Below are 18,023 nucleotides of genomic sequence, written 5' to 3'. Positions count from 1 at the left end.
AGTCGAAGGAGCTGGGGTTGTATAGCCTGAAGAGAACGCTTTGGGGAGACCTCGTGGCAGGCTTTCAATAAATAAAGGAGACTTATAACGAAGGCAAAAAGTCTTTAGCAGAGCCTGCAGTGACAGGACAAGGGGCAATTTAAACTAAAAGAAGGTAGATTTAGAGGGGATATAAGAAAGAAATTTTCACGATGAGGGTGGTGACACGCTGGAACAGGTTGCCTGGAGAAGAAGCGGATGCCCCATCATTGGAACTGTTCAAAGCTGGGTCGGACGGGGCTTTGAGCAACGCGGTCTGGTGATGGCAGAGGGTTGGACTGGGTGCCCCCCAAGGGTCCCCTCCAACCCAACCCAGCCTGCGGTCCTGTGATAACGGCGGCCCGAAGAGCTGCCTGAGGGAACGCCCCCGGGAGAGACTTGCAGGAGGCTTCCCCGGCAGGCGCGGGGTGTGCGGGTGTCCCCGCAGCTCCCGAAGGGAGGCAGCACCCCCGGCACCACCACCACCCCCGGCGGGAGAACGCCGGGCCCCGCGCCCAGGCCTCGGCGCCGTTGCCCCGGCAGCGCCGCCCCCGGAAGCGGCGTTGCGCGGGGAGCGGAGCCTCGGGGACGGCGGCGCCGCCACCCGGCAGCACCGGCCCCGGCCCCGGCCCCGAGCCCGGCGGCGCTGCTGCTGCTGCTGCTGCTGCGTCCCTGCGCCGAGCGGCGGCCCCGGCCCCGCCGCCATGTTCAAGAACACGTTCCAGAGCGGGTTCCTCTCGGTGCTCTACAGCATCGGCAGCAAGCCGCTGCAGATCTGGGACAAGAAGGTGCGGAGCGGGGCGGGGGCGGCGGGGCCGGGGCGAGCCGAGGGCGGCGCTGTCCCTGCGTGCCGCAAACCGGGGGGGGTTCCCCCTCCCGAGCCTCGCCGCGTCGCGTTTCCCCCCCGCCCGTCCTCGGGGTGCCTCCGCTGCCCCCCCCCCCCCCCCCCGCGGCTGTGCCCCCGCTTGGGCGCGGCGCTGCGACGTGGTGCCGTGCCCGAGGCAGGCTCCCCGCTCCCAGGCGCGTTCAGCCCCTCGCGTTTCGGCCTAACCTGGGTCTCTGATGGCTTGGAGAAAAAGCAGAAGCCCCCGCGGCGGCTCGGCGGGGTTGTGTGCTGCCCCGAGAGGGCTGGTGCAGGGACCAAGTGGGGATGGGGACAGGCACAGCCGACCCAGCCTCCTCCCCGCGGGCAGGGAGCTCTGGGCTGCCTCGCATGGGCTGGCTGCTCCCATGTGCCTGTCTTAGGGCTTCTGCGTGAACGCCTCTGGCTTTAACAAGGGATCAGCAGCTTGTTTGTGCGATGCAAGGCCAGCACGCAGAGGGACACAGCGTGTCTCCAGCCTGGGTAAAGCCATAGGCAGCCTGGTCTGGCCCTGCTCTGAGGAGGAGGTTGTGGTGGAGACCTGAAGCGGCATGAACTGCCCTGTGCGTGGTGGCACTACCGTGTCTGTGCAGCTTGTGGGGCATGCAGCAGGAGCTGGGCTCGTGGGGTTTACATAAGCAATGTCTGTTTGTACACAAGGCCTGACCACACTGGCCGGAGAAGATTAATGCAGAGTTTGCAGTGGTGTTGCCAAGAGCAGCACCTATGTGTGTGTGCAGGCTGCTTTTTGTCACCCGCTATAGTGCTTGTGTGCAGCCGGTCCTTAGCACCAGGGTCGCAGCAGCCCCACGCCCTGTGAGCAGCAGAGCCACAGGTGAGTGCTTGTCCTGCTCAGGCCTCTGTCCTCAGGTAGCACCTCTAGCTTGGACGAGCTTCTTGTGAAGACTGCCTTGCTCACAAAGGTGTGGGGTGAAATTGGGGTGGGTTTTCTGACTTCTTTACCTGCAAATGTCAGTGCATTCAGTCTTTCAATTCACTTTTGCATTTAAAATGGGTTGAGGTTGTGGGTTTGTAACAGCTTCGTCACTGCTGTTCTAACACCCTTGGTGCATTTACGGCAGCAGGAGGCAAAGGGTGGCCCTTAGGACATGTTGGAGCTGAGAGAGGAGTCCTTGCAGGTCATGCATGGCCGTCACCTCTACACAGCTCCTCCAGAACCCCAGGTTGTGCTGTGGTTCTCTTTGTTGGGCGGTGCACGGGCTGTGTGAACTTACACCGAGGGAAGTGCCACTGATGGTTTGGGGCTGCCACGCTGCTGAGGAAACCTCTCTGGCTTGATGCAGGAGTCGCCAGGTCTGCAGCAGCGGGGTAAGCCAGTGTCTGGCTTGGGCAGTGTGTGCTTGCTGGCAGGGCACCGTGCGTGCCAGCGTGCTGGAGGCATGCGGACAGAGCCTGTACCCGGGCTGTCCACTGCTGGGCTGGGTGCTTTCACAGCAGACAAGCATAATGACTGCCAACCACAGTCCATATCGGAGAAGTGAGCAGGCCTGAAGTGAGTATGTGATCAAAGGTTGTGAGGATTTTTCCATTTTTTTATTCATGGGGAAATGATGATCTGTCCGAACACAGACATCCCAGGAATCTTACAACTCTGGCATTTCTACTGGAGAGGGTTATTTGCGGCTGGGGCATCGGGAAGGGGAGAAAACTTGATGGTAATTAATACTACAAAAATGAAGATGAGCCAGCAGTGTGCCCTGGCAGTCAAAAAGGCCAGCCATGTCCTGGGGTGCCTCAGGCACAGCACTGCTGGCTGGTGAGGGAAAGGATTGTCCTGCTCTGCTCCGCACTGGTGCAGCCTCACCTTGAGGACTGTGTGCAGGTTTGGGCACCAAAATATAAGCACATAAAACTACCAGGGAGCATCCAGAGGAGGGCTACAAAGATAGCGTAGGGTGTGGAGGGCATGACGCTTGAGGAGCAGTTGAAGTCCCTGGGTTTGTTCAGCCCCGAGCAGAGCAGGCCGAGGGGAGGCCTCATGGCGGCCTGCAGCTCCCTCACGAGGTGAGCGGAGGGGCAGGCGCTGAGCTCTGCTCTCTGGGGACAGCGACAGGACCTGAGGGAACGGCATGGAGCTGAGACAGGGGAGAGTCAGGCTGGGTGTTAGGGAAAGGTTCTGCACCGTGTTGGGGGTTGGGCACTGGGACAGGCTCCGCAGGGAAGTGGTCATGGTACCCAAGCCTGTTGGTGTTCAAGAAGCGTTTGAACAGTGCTTTAACGTATAATTTGATCTGCAGACATATGGTTTGATTTTTAGGTGGTCGTCTTTGGAGACAGGAGTTGGACTCCATTGAGTCTTTGGGGGTCCTTTCCATCTCAGGATAGTCTATGATTCAAGGATCTCTGCTGTTTAAGTTGAGCAAGGCTGTTTCTTGGCTGGTGTGGATCCAGCCAGCAGCAAAAGCGTGTCCCTGCAGGGAACAGCCCATTGCAGTGTCTGTCTGAGGTCTGCATGTGTTAGGGAGAAGAATCACCACAAGCTCCCACTGAGCCGTGGTCCCTGCAGCATGGTGGTGCTCTGTTGGCACTTCAGCCCTCTTCTGCCACTGCTGGGCATGCCTCCCACCCCCACACGTCCTAATGTGGTCTTTCTTGTCTTTGCAAAATTATCAGCAGAATATCAGAGATTTCCCCCCGCCATCCTCCCAGTGAAAAACGTGGGGAATCTCAAGCCTTTGTGACATGGGGAAAGCATGTCAAGCATGACTTGTCTGACCCTTGTAGGACACCCACCACTTGCCTTGATGGAGGCAGTAGGATGTGAAGGCTTCTTCACTTGACTAGAGGTTGAAGCAGGGCACTAAGAGCCTTGCCTTGCTGTGCCACGTGGGAGTCCGTAGTGTCCCTCTGTGGGGCCAGATACAGTCCTGCCCTCCTCCCCCTTTTCCCCACAGCATGTAAGCTCTGGGCAGGCCCTGGCAGTGAGACCTGTCGAGCCCCATCCCTCCCAGCCATCAGCATCCTGCCCCATGGCCCTCTGGCAGCACCACCACAGCCGGTCCTCAGCAGGAGCGCAGTGACTGCCCCGCAGGGCTCCCTCCTCCGGCCTCGTCCGTACCGCTGGTAGCTGCTGCCATGTGCTCTCTTCTCCGGCCTTCCTCTGCTGCTGAGCCTCTCCTGGAGACCCGTCTGTGAGTGAGAGGGTTTCTGTTTGCCTTTTGTGTGGAGTTCAGAGCCCTCTGTTTGTTCCTGCAGCGTCCTGCCACCGTTGTCCCTCAGCCAGCGTGTGGAGACACGCTTGCCGATCTCCAGGAGACCCGCTGATGCTTTTCCGCAGAGCAAAGGGGAATGGCTTGATGGAGCTTATCAGACCTGTCAGTCCTTGTGTGGACTTTCCGTTTGTTCTGCTGGCAAGTCAAGGCAGAATATCATAGCAATTTCAAATGCTGCTGGGAGCATGCAAGGTCAGCCAGCATTCGATACCCATCTGAGCATCAAATGAGTGTTCTGCCACCAGGATGCAGATAGCAGTTTCCCTGATTGACGTGGTGGGGGTTGAGAGGTCCTTATCACAGTGTTATCAGGGGCTCTTGCAGCCCTTCTGACTTGGTAATGCGGGGACCCTCCTTTGCTTCCCTCACACAGCGTCTTTGTCCGGGTGGCCCCAGATTTCTGCACCTCGAGCGCAGCAGTCGGCACCGCTCGCCGCCCCCCGGGTCTGCGTGCACCAGCAGCCAAGCCGGGCAGCCTCTGCTCCTGCCTCTTGTTCTGCTGCCTCTCCTCGCCTGCCGTGGGCGATGGCGATGGCGCCAGCCATGTTTCACAGCTGCTGGTATGGCTCCAGCCTCACACAAGCCCATCATCATCTGATGATGGCAGCAATTCGGGAGCAAGCCTCCAGAGGTCGGCCTTGGACCGTGCCGCTCTGGCTTGCTTTCCTTTGGCCTTTGTTACCTTGGCCGAGTGTGGCTAGCAGCAATGACAGCTGTAGGAGATTCGTATGTTAAGAGACAATGAATTGTCTGAAGCTGCTGCTCCCTTTAAACCCTTTGAGAGGTTTGGGATACACATCTGTGAAATGAGCTTTTTCAGCTTGTCCTTAGACAGCACGTAACTTCCTGGTTATCCGAATTCAGAGGAAACTTGAAAGAATTTTCTATCCTAAGAAGGCTACTACCCTTTCTACCAGCTCCAAAAATCCACCTTCGTAGACTTAAGGCAGCTAGAAAATAATAGCGAAGTAGAGATGTGGAGTGTTGTGTTTATCTTTCTAAAATTTCTGAAATCAGACCTTTCTGCCTCACTGTGAGGTAGAGGAAAGCCCCTCAAGATGGGGGCTATTGCAGAGCCACTACTGGGAGTATCTCCTCTCTTTTATGTTTCTTTCATCCTCTTTCTGGCCGTGCTGAGGAAAAAGAGTTGCTTCTTTTCATTGCCTCTGTAGTCTGGGGAAGGGAAGCCTTCTACAGGCTGGGGAGGGGAAGCCTTCCACAGGCTAAGGAAGGCGACCAGGTGGCAGATAGAAGCACTGCTGAGTAATCAGTTTAAAGCATGTTTAGCTGTACTGTTACTGTCCTTCCCAAGAGAAGTCCAAGCTTGAACCTTCCTGTGCATGGAGCCATAACCCCTGGTGAAAGCTGTCCTGCACGGTGCGGAGGCAGCCTTTGTTCCATGCTGCTGTGTCGTGCTTGGGCAGGGTTATTTCCTGGTGTTAAGTCAGCATGCTACACCCCTGTGGGTTACAGGATTTAATTTCCTTTATGCTAGTTACTGCTTATAATAGAGAGAGGTACATGGGGCTTCTGCTGGGCTGATGATTTAGGGGAAAAAAAAAAAAGCTGCTGGCGCAGGTAAGGGGGAGAGTGGAAAAAGGCATGGAGTCCAGATCTTGTGTGGTTGTTTTTTCCTGAACAGACTGATAAACCCCCAGGTGCTGCATTTGATGCAAAGGTTTTGATACAGTTGCCCTGTGAGGATCCTCTCTCTGAGCTTAATGCTTTCTGGAAGCATTTGCGTGGGCTCAGAGCGGGGTTGAGAGCAGCCTGGCTGGACAAGCTGCACTCTGGCACTTAGCAGCAGGGGTTGGGTCATCCAGGCTGAGATTTCATGAAACCACTTAGTGGTTTCTCTAAGCCACTAAGAGACAGGCAGGGAGGTGGGCTGCTTCAGCGCTTCTCTTTCTTCCAGCAACGTGTGCAACATCACCCGGGTAGGTCCCCATGAAGAAATGAACTTTGAAGATAAATGGCCAAACTTGTAAATCATTTTGTGGCTCCCGACTGGAACCATCCCATTAGAAGCTTAATGTATCCTGAATATTAGCGGTGGTGATAGGTGCTAAAGAAATTAATTTGTGAAATTGGAAGGAGATGCAATTTGCTGATCTAGCATTGAGGAAGGCTTAATTAGCAAAAGTGCCTTTTAAATTGAGATTAATTTGATGGGAAGAGAGCTGCTTCGTTAAAGAAATAAATCCTTAGACCCTGGGATTCAGCTATCTTGCTTGTGGAGAAAAATAACTTTGTGTTGGCTCCTGGTTCCTGCCTGGCCTTCCTGAGCTCTGTGGGGAGCTGGCTGTGCCCCTTAGCAGAGCAGACGATGGCTCTGTGCTTGTGTGCTCTGTTTGTCAAGAGTTTGAACCAAGCCCACGCCTGGTCCTGCATTTCCGCAGAGAGAACCAGCTGTGCCCAGCAATAGGCTGAGGCCCTGTGGTGGCTGGTGGCTGCTGGTCGCTCCCTTTGCTTGCATCTGTGCTGCCCATGCTTGCTTTTACCCCTTATCGTATCGCACTTTGGATTGCTTTTGCTCTGACATTGTTCCTTTTGTTTGTTTGGGCGTTTTACATGAGGCTTGAGTCACTTGTGTTCGCTGTAGCGTAGTTGAATAAATTCACGTCTTGCACTCAGTCTTCGTGCAGCCACAGGCTCTGCCTTGGAGGCCTGGCGCTCTGGGGTGGTGATCAAATCTTGGAAACAGAGGTGTCCAGGGCAGTAGGAGCCAAGTGAATATAGAGGGGTCTTCCCAGCATCTTTTTCCCCTTGTCCATGTGTCTCTTGATTTCCCTCTTGAATAATGTCTAACCCGCTTCTCTTTCAGGTGCGCAATGGCCATATCAAACGAATCACTGATAATGACATCCAGTCACTGGTGCTGGAGATTGAAGGAACTAATGTCAGGTAGGAGAGGGCTGCTTCTGCCCTAGCGTGCCCTGGGGGCTTGGTCCTGGAGCTGAGTGAAAGATGTCGGTGCCCAGCAGACATTTCTTCAGGCTCTACCGTGGTCTCTTTGTCCATAAACTGAAGGAAATGGTCTGGGGTCAGATCGCTGCTGCCTCTCTGGCAGTGTACCATGCCTCTGGGAATCACAGAGGGTGAGGCTGACAGGGACCTCTGGAGGTCATCTGGTCCAACCCCCTGATCCAGCAGGGCCACCCAGAGCAGCTTGCCCAACACCATGTCAGATGGATTATGAAGACCTCCAAGGAGGGAGACTCAGCAACCTCTCTGGGCAACCTGTGCCAGTGCTCCATCACCTGCACAGCACAAAAATGCTTGCTGAAGTTCAGAAGGAACCTCCTGTGCTCCAGTTTGTCCCCATTGCTTCTTGTCCTGGCACTGGGCACCACTGGAAATAGCCTGGCTCTGTCCTCTCTGCACCCTCCCTTCAGGTATTTATAGACACTGATGAGATCCCCCTGAGCCTCCTCTTCTCCAGGCTGAACAGACCCAGCTCTCTCAGCCTTTTCTTTTAGGAGAGGTGCAATGACCTCTTCCTGGATATACTTCTGGAATTCCCTGTCATCCTCAGTGGGACTGAAGGGAGAGTCCTTTTATTTTTCCATCACTTAGGAAAAAATGATGTATTTGGTACCTGGTTCCCACTCAGTACCGGTTACTGAGAAAGCAGCCCTCTGCCTTCTGTATCTTTATTGTCTGAGGCCTGCTCTGCTGCTCTTCACGTGTGACAGCTACTCCTGACAGCAGAAAGGAGGGTCAAAGGGAGATTTCTGAGGCAGATAGCTTATGTTGCTTCACTTAGCCACCCTGTCCCCACCAACTAGAGAGGAAGACGGGGACTCCTCCGTTAGCGGGCTCCGCGTCCCCGCAGCCGCGGGCTGTTTTGGAGCAGGGTGCTCCTTATAAGGGAGCAGAGACTCCTCTCCTGCAGGCAGGCTGCGCCAGCGCTGCTCTTCCTCCCAGGATGTGTTGATACAGAACTTGCCAGACATGACGTCTACTTGTAGGGCTTGTGACCTCTGTCTTCCCAGCTATATACAGCACACAGGGCTTCTGCTGTGCTCTGGGGAGCTCTACCTTCTCGGGTAAGGGGGTTGTGTTAAGAAACAGTGCTGACGTAGCCTTGAAATGAGGGAGGTGAAGCCATTCAAGAAGGTGTTTCCCGCCCTGGGTGGGAAAAGCGGGGTTTGAAATGCTGTCTTTGGGCCTTTTAGCTTGTTCTTCCTGCAGCTTACCTCTGAAATTGTCCCTCCTGTTACAGAAAGCCCTGATTGTTGCTGAGATCTTATGGTCACAGCTCTGTCTTCCTGCCTGTCCTCCAAGATTGCATTAGGTCAAGTGAAAGTCTTGGGACTTGGGACTGTGTGCCTTGTGCCATGTGAGATCCTAAAGCATTTTTCTGTCCCTCTTAGTACCACATACATCACATGCCCTGCTGATCCAAAGAAGACCCTGGGCATCAAACTACCTTTCCTAGTGATGATCATCAAGAACCTGAAGAAATACTTCACTTTTGAAGTGCAGGTGAGGAGGGCAGAGTGGGGAGTCCCTTCAGGGACTAGTGAGGAAGCTGCCAGGGGGCCTGCGCTCGTACTGGAACTTTGACCCTAGCCGCATGCGGTCTCCAAAGCAGTTGTGCTATCACGGCTGTACTGGGTCTTCTGCGAACAGTCACAAGCTCACCTTGTCAAGCTCATCAGTCAGCTCACAAGAGTGACATAGCAGCTATTCCTGAAAGTGGGTCTGTTTGCTGTTAAAAATACTTATGCTGCAAAATGAGGAGGTGAGAGTAGGAGAGCCCCATCTCAGAGACAAGTGGAGCCTGAATCTAGAACAGATGCTGTCTCGGGAGTTGGAGGCCTCTGTCGTCAGGGTCAGCAGCCTTTCTTCGTTGCCCCAGGTGCTGGATGACAAGAACGTACGCCGGCGCTTCCGGGCCAGTAACTACCAGAGCACAACTCGGGTGAAGCCCTTCATCTGCACCATGCCCATGCGGCTGGACGACGGCTGGAACCAAATCCAGTTCAACCTCTCGGACTTCACACGCCGGGCTTATGGGACAAATTACATTGAGACCCTAAGAGTTCAGGTAAGCAGCAGGAATGTCCTACCCGCAGGAACCAACCTGGTAGTCTTCTTGCTGGCTGGGACAACCTTGCTGGAGGTTGGGAATCCAGGCTTAGCCCCATCTGGTTCCTCTGCCAGTCAAGCTCTTTGCAGAGCTGGGAGAGCAAAGGCACAACTGAGATAGTGGAGGTCTTGATGCTGCCTCGTGTCACCAGGCTAGACAGGGATGAAGGAGTCCATTTCCACCTTGTTTCTCTTGCTGGCTGTCAAGAGTCAAAGTCCACCTCAAGCTCTCTGCAGTGTGCCATATGTCCTGGGTGGATGCTAGCTTGGAATTAGCTGTGTGCTGCTGTACTGTCCAAGTGTACTGGGCAGCAGTGGGACAGGTGGAAGCCCCGTACCAGTGCAGGGTGATACGTTCCTTACATACCCCTGGTTAGGCTTCTTTCCTAGTGCAGGTGGAGGGACCCTTCGAAGGCAGTCTTAGTGAAGACTGAGTCTCTTGAATCGGAAATGATGCAGTGTTTGTTCCTGCTGAGGACATGTAACTTGTTTCTTATGCTAGGGATTCACATTTACTGTGTCCAGTGGCATGTGTTATTTTGAGCATGCCTGGTCCTTAGTATGATGAGAGAGACTGCTGCAGTTCCTGGTGGGGTTACCCTGAGATCAGCAAACAGCCTACCTGGGAAGTGTCTGGCTTCTGTCACACCCACGAGGGAGACTGGAGTGACTCCAGCTGGTAGTGGAGGCAGCACAGACTGGACGGTCTCATTCATGACCTCAGATTGGCCCTAGAGAGGGAGCGTTAAAAATGCAGCAGGTTGAGAGTTGTCTTCCTGGCTATTGCTGATACCTGTGGAGAAGCAGAGGTAGGTTCACAGCAAAGAACTCCTTGCTATGAAGCAACTAAGACAGATCTCAATTGGTAGAGATGCTGGAGGTTGGTCATGCTTCTTGAGACAGCCTCAGTCACTGGAGAGAGCAGCTACCGCAAAGCAGAGGGCACGGGCCAATGTTTCTTCTCTTATGTTCTGCTAGATTCAGAGAGAGTCGGTGAGGCCTCCTGAGAAGGCTTAGACCAGGACACTTAACAGTGGGGTAGCCAAAATAGGTCTCCTTCCTTGCAAAACAAGGAAGGATGTTGGCTGACTGGTTAGATTTTGGTCCCCCTAACAGTAAGAAGAGCTGGCATGCTGTGGCATGTTGTCCCCATACTTGTAGTGTGGGGAAGGGGGGAGCTGCTAGGGGGAAAGTAATGGGGGTGCTGGGGCAGGAGAGAGAGACCGTCTAGCAGCAATGGGCAAGCTGGAAGGACTTAACGGTGGTGCAGGCTGCTGAGCCGAGGAATCTACACTGCTGCATGACTGCAAAGCTGGATGTGGAGGAAAAAGGACTCACTCTCTTTACTTTGACTCTTAGATACATGCCAACTGTCGCATCCGACGGGTGTACTTCTCTGACCGGCTGTACTCTGAGGATGAGCTCCCAGCTGAGTTTAAGCTGTATCTGCCTGTCCAGAACAAGGCCAAGGTGAGCTAGCTACGGGCAAGGAGGGCAGTAGCAGCAGTGGGGCCAGGCTAGCATTAATCCTTTCCCTGCTGCCTGTACAATCCAGAATTTATTCTAACAGCAGAGTTGTCACCAGCTTTGGCCTGCAGCCAAGGAGCACCCTCTTTGTTTCCAGGATGAGCAGCCTGTCTGGTGGCTTGCTGAGTGGCTTTCCTGCCAAAGCACGTGGAAGTTGTCATTCCCATCTAGGAGCAGAGAGAACTGTGCAGCTGCTCCCCGTGTCCTTTCAGTTCGTGTTGAAGGACGCTGGACAGAGTGGCAGCCTCCCAGCATCTCTCTTTAGCTTTCGCCTGTGACTCAGCACGGTGCCTTTGCTATTCACAGCTAGCTGCAGCTCCGCCCTTGTCTTCCAAGGGTGGTGGGGCTGCAGGGTGGGTAGGGGATAGACAAGCCTGTGGCTGTCCGGCAGGAGGAGATGCTGAGTTCTGCGTTCCCAGTGGCAGGACAGGAGTCCTCGGTGTACTGGCAGCAGTCTTGAGGCTCTGCAGAGAAGCACCTCCTTTGCCAGGGCCAGGCTGTCCCAGTGCAGATGCTTGTTTTAGCAGGGAAGATTCCTTGGCAGAATCTCAAGGATCTTGGGTACTGATCTTAGTGGAAGATGGAGGCAGTGTTAACAGTAGGCAACACCTCTGAGGAATTTATCACTGCCTTCTGGGCTGTCCAGGGAACTCTGAGCCCTCCCAGTACAGTCTTGGTGTTACTTGTATGTTTAGTGTCCTGTAAGTGTCTCCTTTCTTTTCCCTGCTCTGTCCAGCAATAACACCACGTTCAGAAGAGATGCGAGAAATATTTGGGATCAACACAAGCAGGTGGAAGAGAAGGCCCTGCTGAAGCAAAGTTTTCGATCGGCTCACCTTGTCTAGGGTAGCTTTGATTCATCTGGTATCCCTCTTCTAGACAGGACACAATTAACCATGTAACAGGACTATGTTGTTAGTGTGCGAGTTGCACAGAATCAGAGTTTTCCTAACTGTTCCTAAAGTGCTGAGCCTAAGCACTGCAAGTGGCATAGTACCTGATCTCATGTTGCACAAAGGTTGCTCAAAGTGGCCACAGCCCTTTCGAATAAGGGAGATTCAGTGGGAATTACAGGGTTAAGTGTGCCCTCTTGAAGATACCAACTTTATCTTTCTTTCCTTGTTTTCCATCTCTTATTTTATATATGCTCTAAGTATGGATGTAATACTCGCTCTTGGAAAATTATTAAACGTATGACTTTGTTTGTTTGTAAGTCTTCTCCTGGCGTCTTCCTCCTTTGGTGGGTCCTTTAATTTCCATGTGTTAGCACTGCGGAAAGTGCTGAGGAGTTTCTTTGGGAACTTAAATGTTAGGATTTGTCTCTGGATTTGTCTTTGGCAGCCTCACTTTTTAAGGGTCAACACAGATGTGGACAACAATAATCTGGAGAGAGGAAAAATAACAAGGTTTCAGTAGAGGAGACAAGATCTGCTATACACAGTAGCTTATTCCAGTTCAAGAACTGGGGATAACTGACCTGTGACAAAACCCGTAGCGTTCACTTTTGGTACATGGAAATAGGTTTTTCGTTCCCTGCTTATTTGAAGCCATTTTCCCAGCAGTGACAAATTGTTCTTACCTGCTTGTTAAACGGGCACAGTTCTGATAGCTGTGTAGTTAAACAACTCAATCCTGCTCTCAGCCAAGCATTTAGCAGCTACTTATAGCAAAAGGCACACAATAGCCTTCCAACTGCCAAATTGTTCCTTTCCCTGGGGATCAAAGGGGAGGTTTAGCAAAGCAGCAGAACAGAAGCGAACAGAAGCGGAAGTCTTTTCCTGTTCTGAAGCTGCCCTTCCCTGTCTCAAACCAATTTGCCTTTGTTGTGGAAAGGCATACTGAGAGGAGGCTGCAAACCTCTACCAGTAATGGAGAAAGTCTGGGAGAATCTGTTGCCTTTCCTCCCTGGGGCCAAGCCCCAGCAGCTCCTTGGGCTGGTGGGTACCATGGGCTGGTATTGGTCCCTCCCTGGTTCTGGGCTGTGCAGCAAATTGGGAAAAATTCCCTGTACGTTATTGTCCTGTAAAACAAAGCTGGTGTCCACGGGAGGAGAGTGTGCTGGGGGATATCTGCCCTGAATCTGCACCAGATTCTGAGTTCAATCCAGCTGGTTTAAAGGCTGGACATTGCTGACTGAGGGTACACAGCTGCTCCTTTACATGGACTCCCCGCGGGTCACCTATAATGCACTTGCCTTATATGCACCTTGAAGCTGCCGTGATTTGAAAGGGAGGTACCGACCCCGTGTTGCCAATCGGTGCGGAAGGCTTTACGGAGAAAATCTTTCTAATTTTTATAGCAGTTGAATAGCTTGGTAGTTGCAAGGAAGCCCACGTGGGAATGCACCATCCATCTTGCTTTGATGTCTGTCACGGCTTGGCTGGACTCGAGCTTTGTCAAGTGGAGTCACGCTGCACCGTGTGCCAGGGATCAGTCTTAATGAAGTCTATGGCTAGGCTTTCCTGACAGGTTTGCAAAGCTCGCCAGGCCTGCGGGAGCAGGGGAGTCTCAGCTGCTGAGGGAATCCATCAAACCCTGGCAAGGTAAAGCATCCCTTCCCAAGGGCCCTTGCTCAGGAGCACATTTGCAGAAGTTGCCAGCAGCCAAATGCTCACACGGCACGGCTGCTGCCTTTCCTAGCCCGCTGGGCCCCCATCGCTGGCTGTCCCTCGTCCACTGAGGATTTGGTCTTGCTCTGGGTGACTAACCTTAACTGCATTAACACAGGCTAGGCTCCCTGGGTCCCCGAGCTGGCTGCCTCTGCAGAGGGATGAGATGGGCCCTGCTGCCAATTCCTGTGCGGTCTCTAGGAGCTGTGCCAGCGGGTTCGCTGGAACGAACTCCTAGCCACAAACCCTTACATCTATGTGGGCTCTGTGTACTTTTTTAATATGAGGGAGAATACTGAATCTTCCTGTTTATATGCTGTACAAGGTGGAGCATCATCAGATACTGGCCCTTTCCTGTAGGGGCAGATTGTGGTGGATTTATAGAGTGCAGTTCAAGAATAATCCTATTTTAATCCTGCTCTCCCATTGGAACTTTAACTATCCCATTGTTGTGAAGGCAAGTAAAGTTGGGATGTTCTTTCCCCTCCCCACAGGAGAAGAGGATGCTGCTGGCAGACAGGCCAAAATACCACAGGAATCGCATCGGTAGTCACTTTCTGGAGTAAATGTGCATTAGCAAAACTCCTGTGATGAAGGGTACGGCTTTTTACTGCTTGGGTTAAGGCTCTTGACCCAGCTGGGATGCAGCATTGCCCTACATGGGAAGAGTGGATGCCGGAGGGATGCAGGTCCACAAACGGGAGCCTACCCCATGGATGGCTGCTGCATGCGTGTTCTCCATGCAGAAGAAGTGCACAGTGGGATTTCCTGGGAAGGGTTTCTGCCCTTTGTGCTCTGCGGCCTGGGCAGAAGTCTGTGTGTCCAGCCCAGTGGAACAGTAAGACATTGGTACAGGCTTCTGTCCCTGCTTCTGGCTTTTCCCTTGCTCTTTGTCCCCTTCCTGTTAAGTGGATCCTGACATAAAGCACCAAGAGCAGGATCACAGGCAGGCATCCCTGGTCTGGAGTGTGCTGAGAAGGTGTGTGGCAGGTACCCTTGTGGGCTGGGTTGTCTCTTCAGCTCCTTGCCTTGCAGAGGAGTAAGTCTCATTTGCTTCTGATCATGGAGGTGATATCCAGGAATCAAGAAGATCTGGGCCAAACTCATATTCTTGCCCTTTTTTCCTCCCTTTCTGTATCTTCCTGGATGTCTTCCGCTAAATACTGCCCCCTCTATAGAGGGATTATACCTCCAGCATGATGCTAATCCTCTGCAGCTGTTGTCCAGTGTGGGTTGGGTGGTGCTGGAGGCAAGGGAAATATTTATCTTAAGTTTTGCCATTGGATACTGCCCAGGAAAAATGAATGACCGTACTGGGGGCTTTTGCCACTTCTGCACACAGGCGGAGGTGACCTTCCTGCCGTGTGCAGGAGGGAACTGAGCACTTCCCCTGGTGAGCTGCACCGAGCAAGATTTTATTTGGATGAGGGAGCGGCTGTGTGCCCTGACAGCTGCCCCTGGTACCGGATGGGGAAAGCCTCGGTGTTGCTGGAGGTGAGAAGATGATGGATGTGAAGTTGTGCTGAAACAAACCTGCAGACTGTCTGCTTTGCTGTCACCTCGTGTGTTGACCCCGTGGCCCCCAGGGTGACTTTCCTCCCTGTGAGATGAAGGCTCTGGCATTAAGGAGAGCAGGCAGGTGGCTGCAGTGTGGATGTGAGAGGAGGTAACACGTGCAAGCAGCACACATGGGCCAAGCTCGATGTGCCTGGTGGATGCGTCCCACTCACAGTAGCGTCATCTTAGCACCACTGTGTGCCCCTGCCCAGGTAGCATCCCGAGCCACAGCCCTTCCTCATGGTGTGTCATGGTCATAGCAAGTGGCTTTTCAGGATTCCCTTGACTCCACAGCTCTTCCCTCTGTCCTCCTGCAGCAGCATTTCCTCTGGCCTTGAGGCAGGCAGTCAGTGCTTTGGCGTGTACTGGCCCTGGCTCTTCCTCTACGCTGAGCCCGGCTTCCTATCTGCTTTCCGGGTCCTCTCCCTGCAGCACGCAGGGATCCATGCCCTGGCTCTGCAGAGGAAGAGGAGGGTGGAGGCTCCTGCTGCAGCTCCTTGTCTGGACCTGTGGGCTGCAATCCTTCCCTTTTTCCCTGCCAGAGGAGGAAGCACATCAGCCCCTGTGACAGCACTGAGTAGGCAGAAGCAGGTCTCTGCCAGCCCTGGACTCCACCATCACCCCTGTGGGAAGGTTGTTGCAGGATGCGAGATGCATTGGGCAGCTGAGGCTCTTCCTGCAGATGTGGCTTGCTGCCCTTGGAATAGCAAGGGGGGAACTGAGGCAAACTGGCTCCTGGCTCCCTGTGAATACCACTGCGTCTCTGCCTTCCTGCTGTTGGCCCCTGAACAGCACCAGGCGGGCTCTGTTTATCGGCTGCAGCTATTCACACCTCGCTCCCTCCCTGGGGGCAGTGGGTGCTGCAAGGAGTCGCTCTGGGTGCTGCTGGCCATGCTGGGTCTCCTTCCCATGGCTGCAGAGGTGGCCCCCAGTGTGCCTGTCCCCTGGTCGGGAAGGGGAACGGGGCGGGAGGAGCCACCTTGCCCTGGATCATGCAGCCACAGGCTCGGGTCTTGCCTGAGCCAGGGCATTGTGGCAGGGGGATGTGGGTGCAGGACAGCTGAGGACATCCTTTCTGCCAGCCCTGGGTCACCTCCTGCCACTCTGCAGTGCAGAGCTGTGGGATGCCAGGGGCCCCATCCCAGAGGACGCTGAGTTGCGGGTCTTTTCCAGGTTGGGCTTCTCCAGACTATTTTGGGAAGCTGGGACTGCCCCGCGGGGGTGTATCCTGGCAGGGCTCAGCTGAACGGGACGCCACTCCTCGAGCCATGGAAAGCTGCTGGGAGAGGCAAGGTGCTGGGCTCCGACCGGTCCCTTGCTGGGGCTGAGGGGCGTCTCTGCCCTCCCCGAGGGGCTTGTCTGCATGGCTGGAGGAGCGCAGCCTCCACTGAGGGCATGCAGGGCAGAGCGGGAGCCAGCAGTGAGCCTGAACCCTGCTGAAATGCTGGAGATTGTCTCTGGCAGGTCCCTGGCTGCTGTCAGCAAGCCTTTCCAGATGGCCCCGGGCTCCTGGCACCAGCTCTGCTATAGCATCCGGGGAAAAGCTGGGGGTGGGAAGTGACGTCCCAGCTGGCCTAAGCAGGGCAGCCCCGGCCCCTGCTCCCACACGGCTCCTTCCCCTCTGTGAGACTGCTCCCAGGCCTTGTCCTCCACTGCTGCCCCTGCATCAGCAGCAAGGAGCTGCCCCTCGCCGAGGCAGGGCTGCCTACGGAAGAGGATGCCAGGAGCCTCTGGCCCTGGGCATCCTCAGCCAGCTCCGTGGCATCTCCGGGTGCCAGGTGCTGGTTTCCACCCTGCTCCCTTACAAGCCCTCAGCACCCCCAGGAGAGCCGGGGGAGCACAGCTGCCGTGGGAAATGCATCCGCCGTGGGAACTGCAGCTGCGCCAGCCTCCGGCGTTGCCTCTGCGGGGGCGGGAGCGGCGAATCCCAGCCCCACGTTCCTGCTGCCTCGCCTTTCGGCCGGGTTCGCCCCTTTTGTAACCCCCCCAGTTTGGAGCAGGCTGGGCCCACCCGTGGCTCCACAGAGCCCCCGGCCCTCCTAGGTGCGGCCTCAGGACTGGCACCAGCAGTGGGGCCACAGAGTGGTAGAAGAAATGCATTTGCGTTGTGAGACAATTATATTTTTTTGTTTTGGTTTGGTTTTTTTCCCCCCCTATATTTCCTGGGCCAGAGCTAAATCAGGCGGCCTGGCCTCAGGGGGCAGTCCTGCCTCCCATTCCCCCCCCCACCCCCCAAATCTGGGGGAAACGAAGGTTAAAACCTAAGCGAAAGGGAGCAAATCTCCAGCATGGCCTTGCAGGTGGAAAACAACAGAGCAAAGCCAAGCCACCTGGAGGCATGTCCCCCCCCTCCCCAGTATGTCAGGATTTCTTTGTCCCCCATGCCAGCCTCCCTGGGGGGGGGGGGCTGCAGTGCCAGGCCGCGTCCCAGCGTTTCCCGGTGAACCCAGCAATGGCGGGGAGGGGCAGGGGCTGGGTGTCCCCTGCCGTGGGGCTCCCTGGTGCCAGGGCTGGCAGTCCGGGAAAGCGGGGTGGGAGCCAGCCGCGGTCCTTCCCTTTTAAAGCAATTAGCGGCGCCGGGAGCTGGCTGCAGCCCGGCCCGGGCACGGTGCCAGCAGCCCCAGGCCCGGAAGCGGGGGCGCGGGCTGGGGGCTGGTGACAGGGACGGGCTTGTCTCCCTCGCTGGGCCAGGGGCACAAAGGCTTCGTCCCCCCCCCCCCCCCCCAATTTCTTCTACTTGTGACTGGGGGAGGAGGGGGAAGGGGAACCTCCCTCTGGGGCTGTCGGGGTTGGAGAGGGCAGGGAAGAGCAGCTGGAGCCCCGGGGGGAGCGGGGTGGGAATGGCTGCTGCTCCCTGCACCAGGCCCCGTGTCAGAGCCACCAGCACCCGTTGCGAGAGGAGACACCGAGGCAGGGCACGCCTCCGTGTGCCGGCCCCGTCTCACTGTGGGGGCCGGGGCTGGTGCAGGACTCCTGAGGGCCGGAGGTGAGATGGGGACACGAGTTGGGGGGGGGGGGGGGGTCTGCTCCCACATGGCAGCCCAGACCCCTCACTGGTTAGTACCAGGCCAGGCTGCCTCGGGTACGGAGATGTGGTCCGGGAGCAGCTCTGACCCCCCACAG

At 55.3% G+C, this 18,023-nt stretch overlaps 1 protein-coding gene across 2 annotated transcripts; it reads left to right on the top strand.

Annotated features, from left to right (window-relative positions):
• Positions 1-582: 582 nt before the first annotated feature.
• On the top strand, positions 583-11,947 carry CFAP20 (cilia and flagella associated protein 20). Of its 2 annotated transcripts, XM_035543507.2 has the most exons (6): positions 586-806; positions 6,938-7,017; positions 8,490-8,601; positions 8,978-9,166; positions 10,567-10,677; positions 11,471-11,947. In XM_035543507.2, exons 1-6 carry the CDS (start codon positions 723-725, stop codon positions 11,474-11,476), a joined length of 582 nt encoding a protein of 193 aa, XP_035399400.1. In that variant the 5' UTR covers positions 586-722; the 3' UTR covers positions 11,477-11,947. The 2 variants fall into 2 exon arrangements, with proteins under 2 accessions (XP_035399399.1, XP_035399400.1); XM_035543506.2 differs by lacking the exon at positions 11,471-11,947 and having other exon boundaries at positions 583-806; positions 10,567-10,686.
• The last annotated feature ends 6,076 nt before the right edge of the window (positions 11,948-18,023 follow it).

This window comes from Cygnus atratus, chromosome 12, assembly GCF_013377495.2.
Source record: "Cygnus atratus isolate AKBS03 ecotype Queensland, Australia chromosome 12, CAtr_DNAZoo_HiC_assembly, whole genome shotgun sequence".
NCBI lineage: Eukaryota > Metazoa > Chordata > Aves > Anseriformes > Anatidae > Cygnus > Cygnus atratus.
The sequence above is the reverse complement of the archived record's forward strand: the minus strand, read 5'-3'. Positions and strand labels throughout refer to the sequence as shown.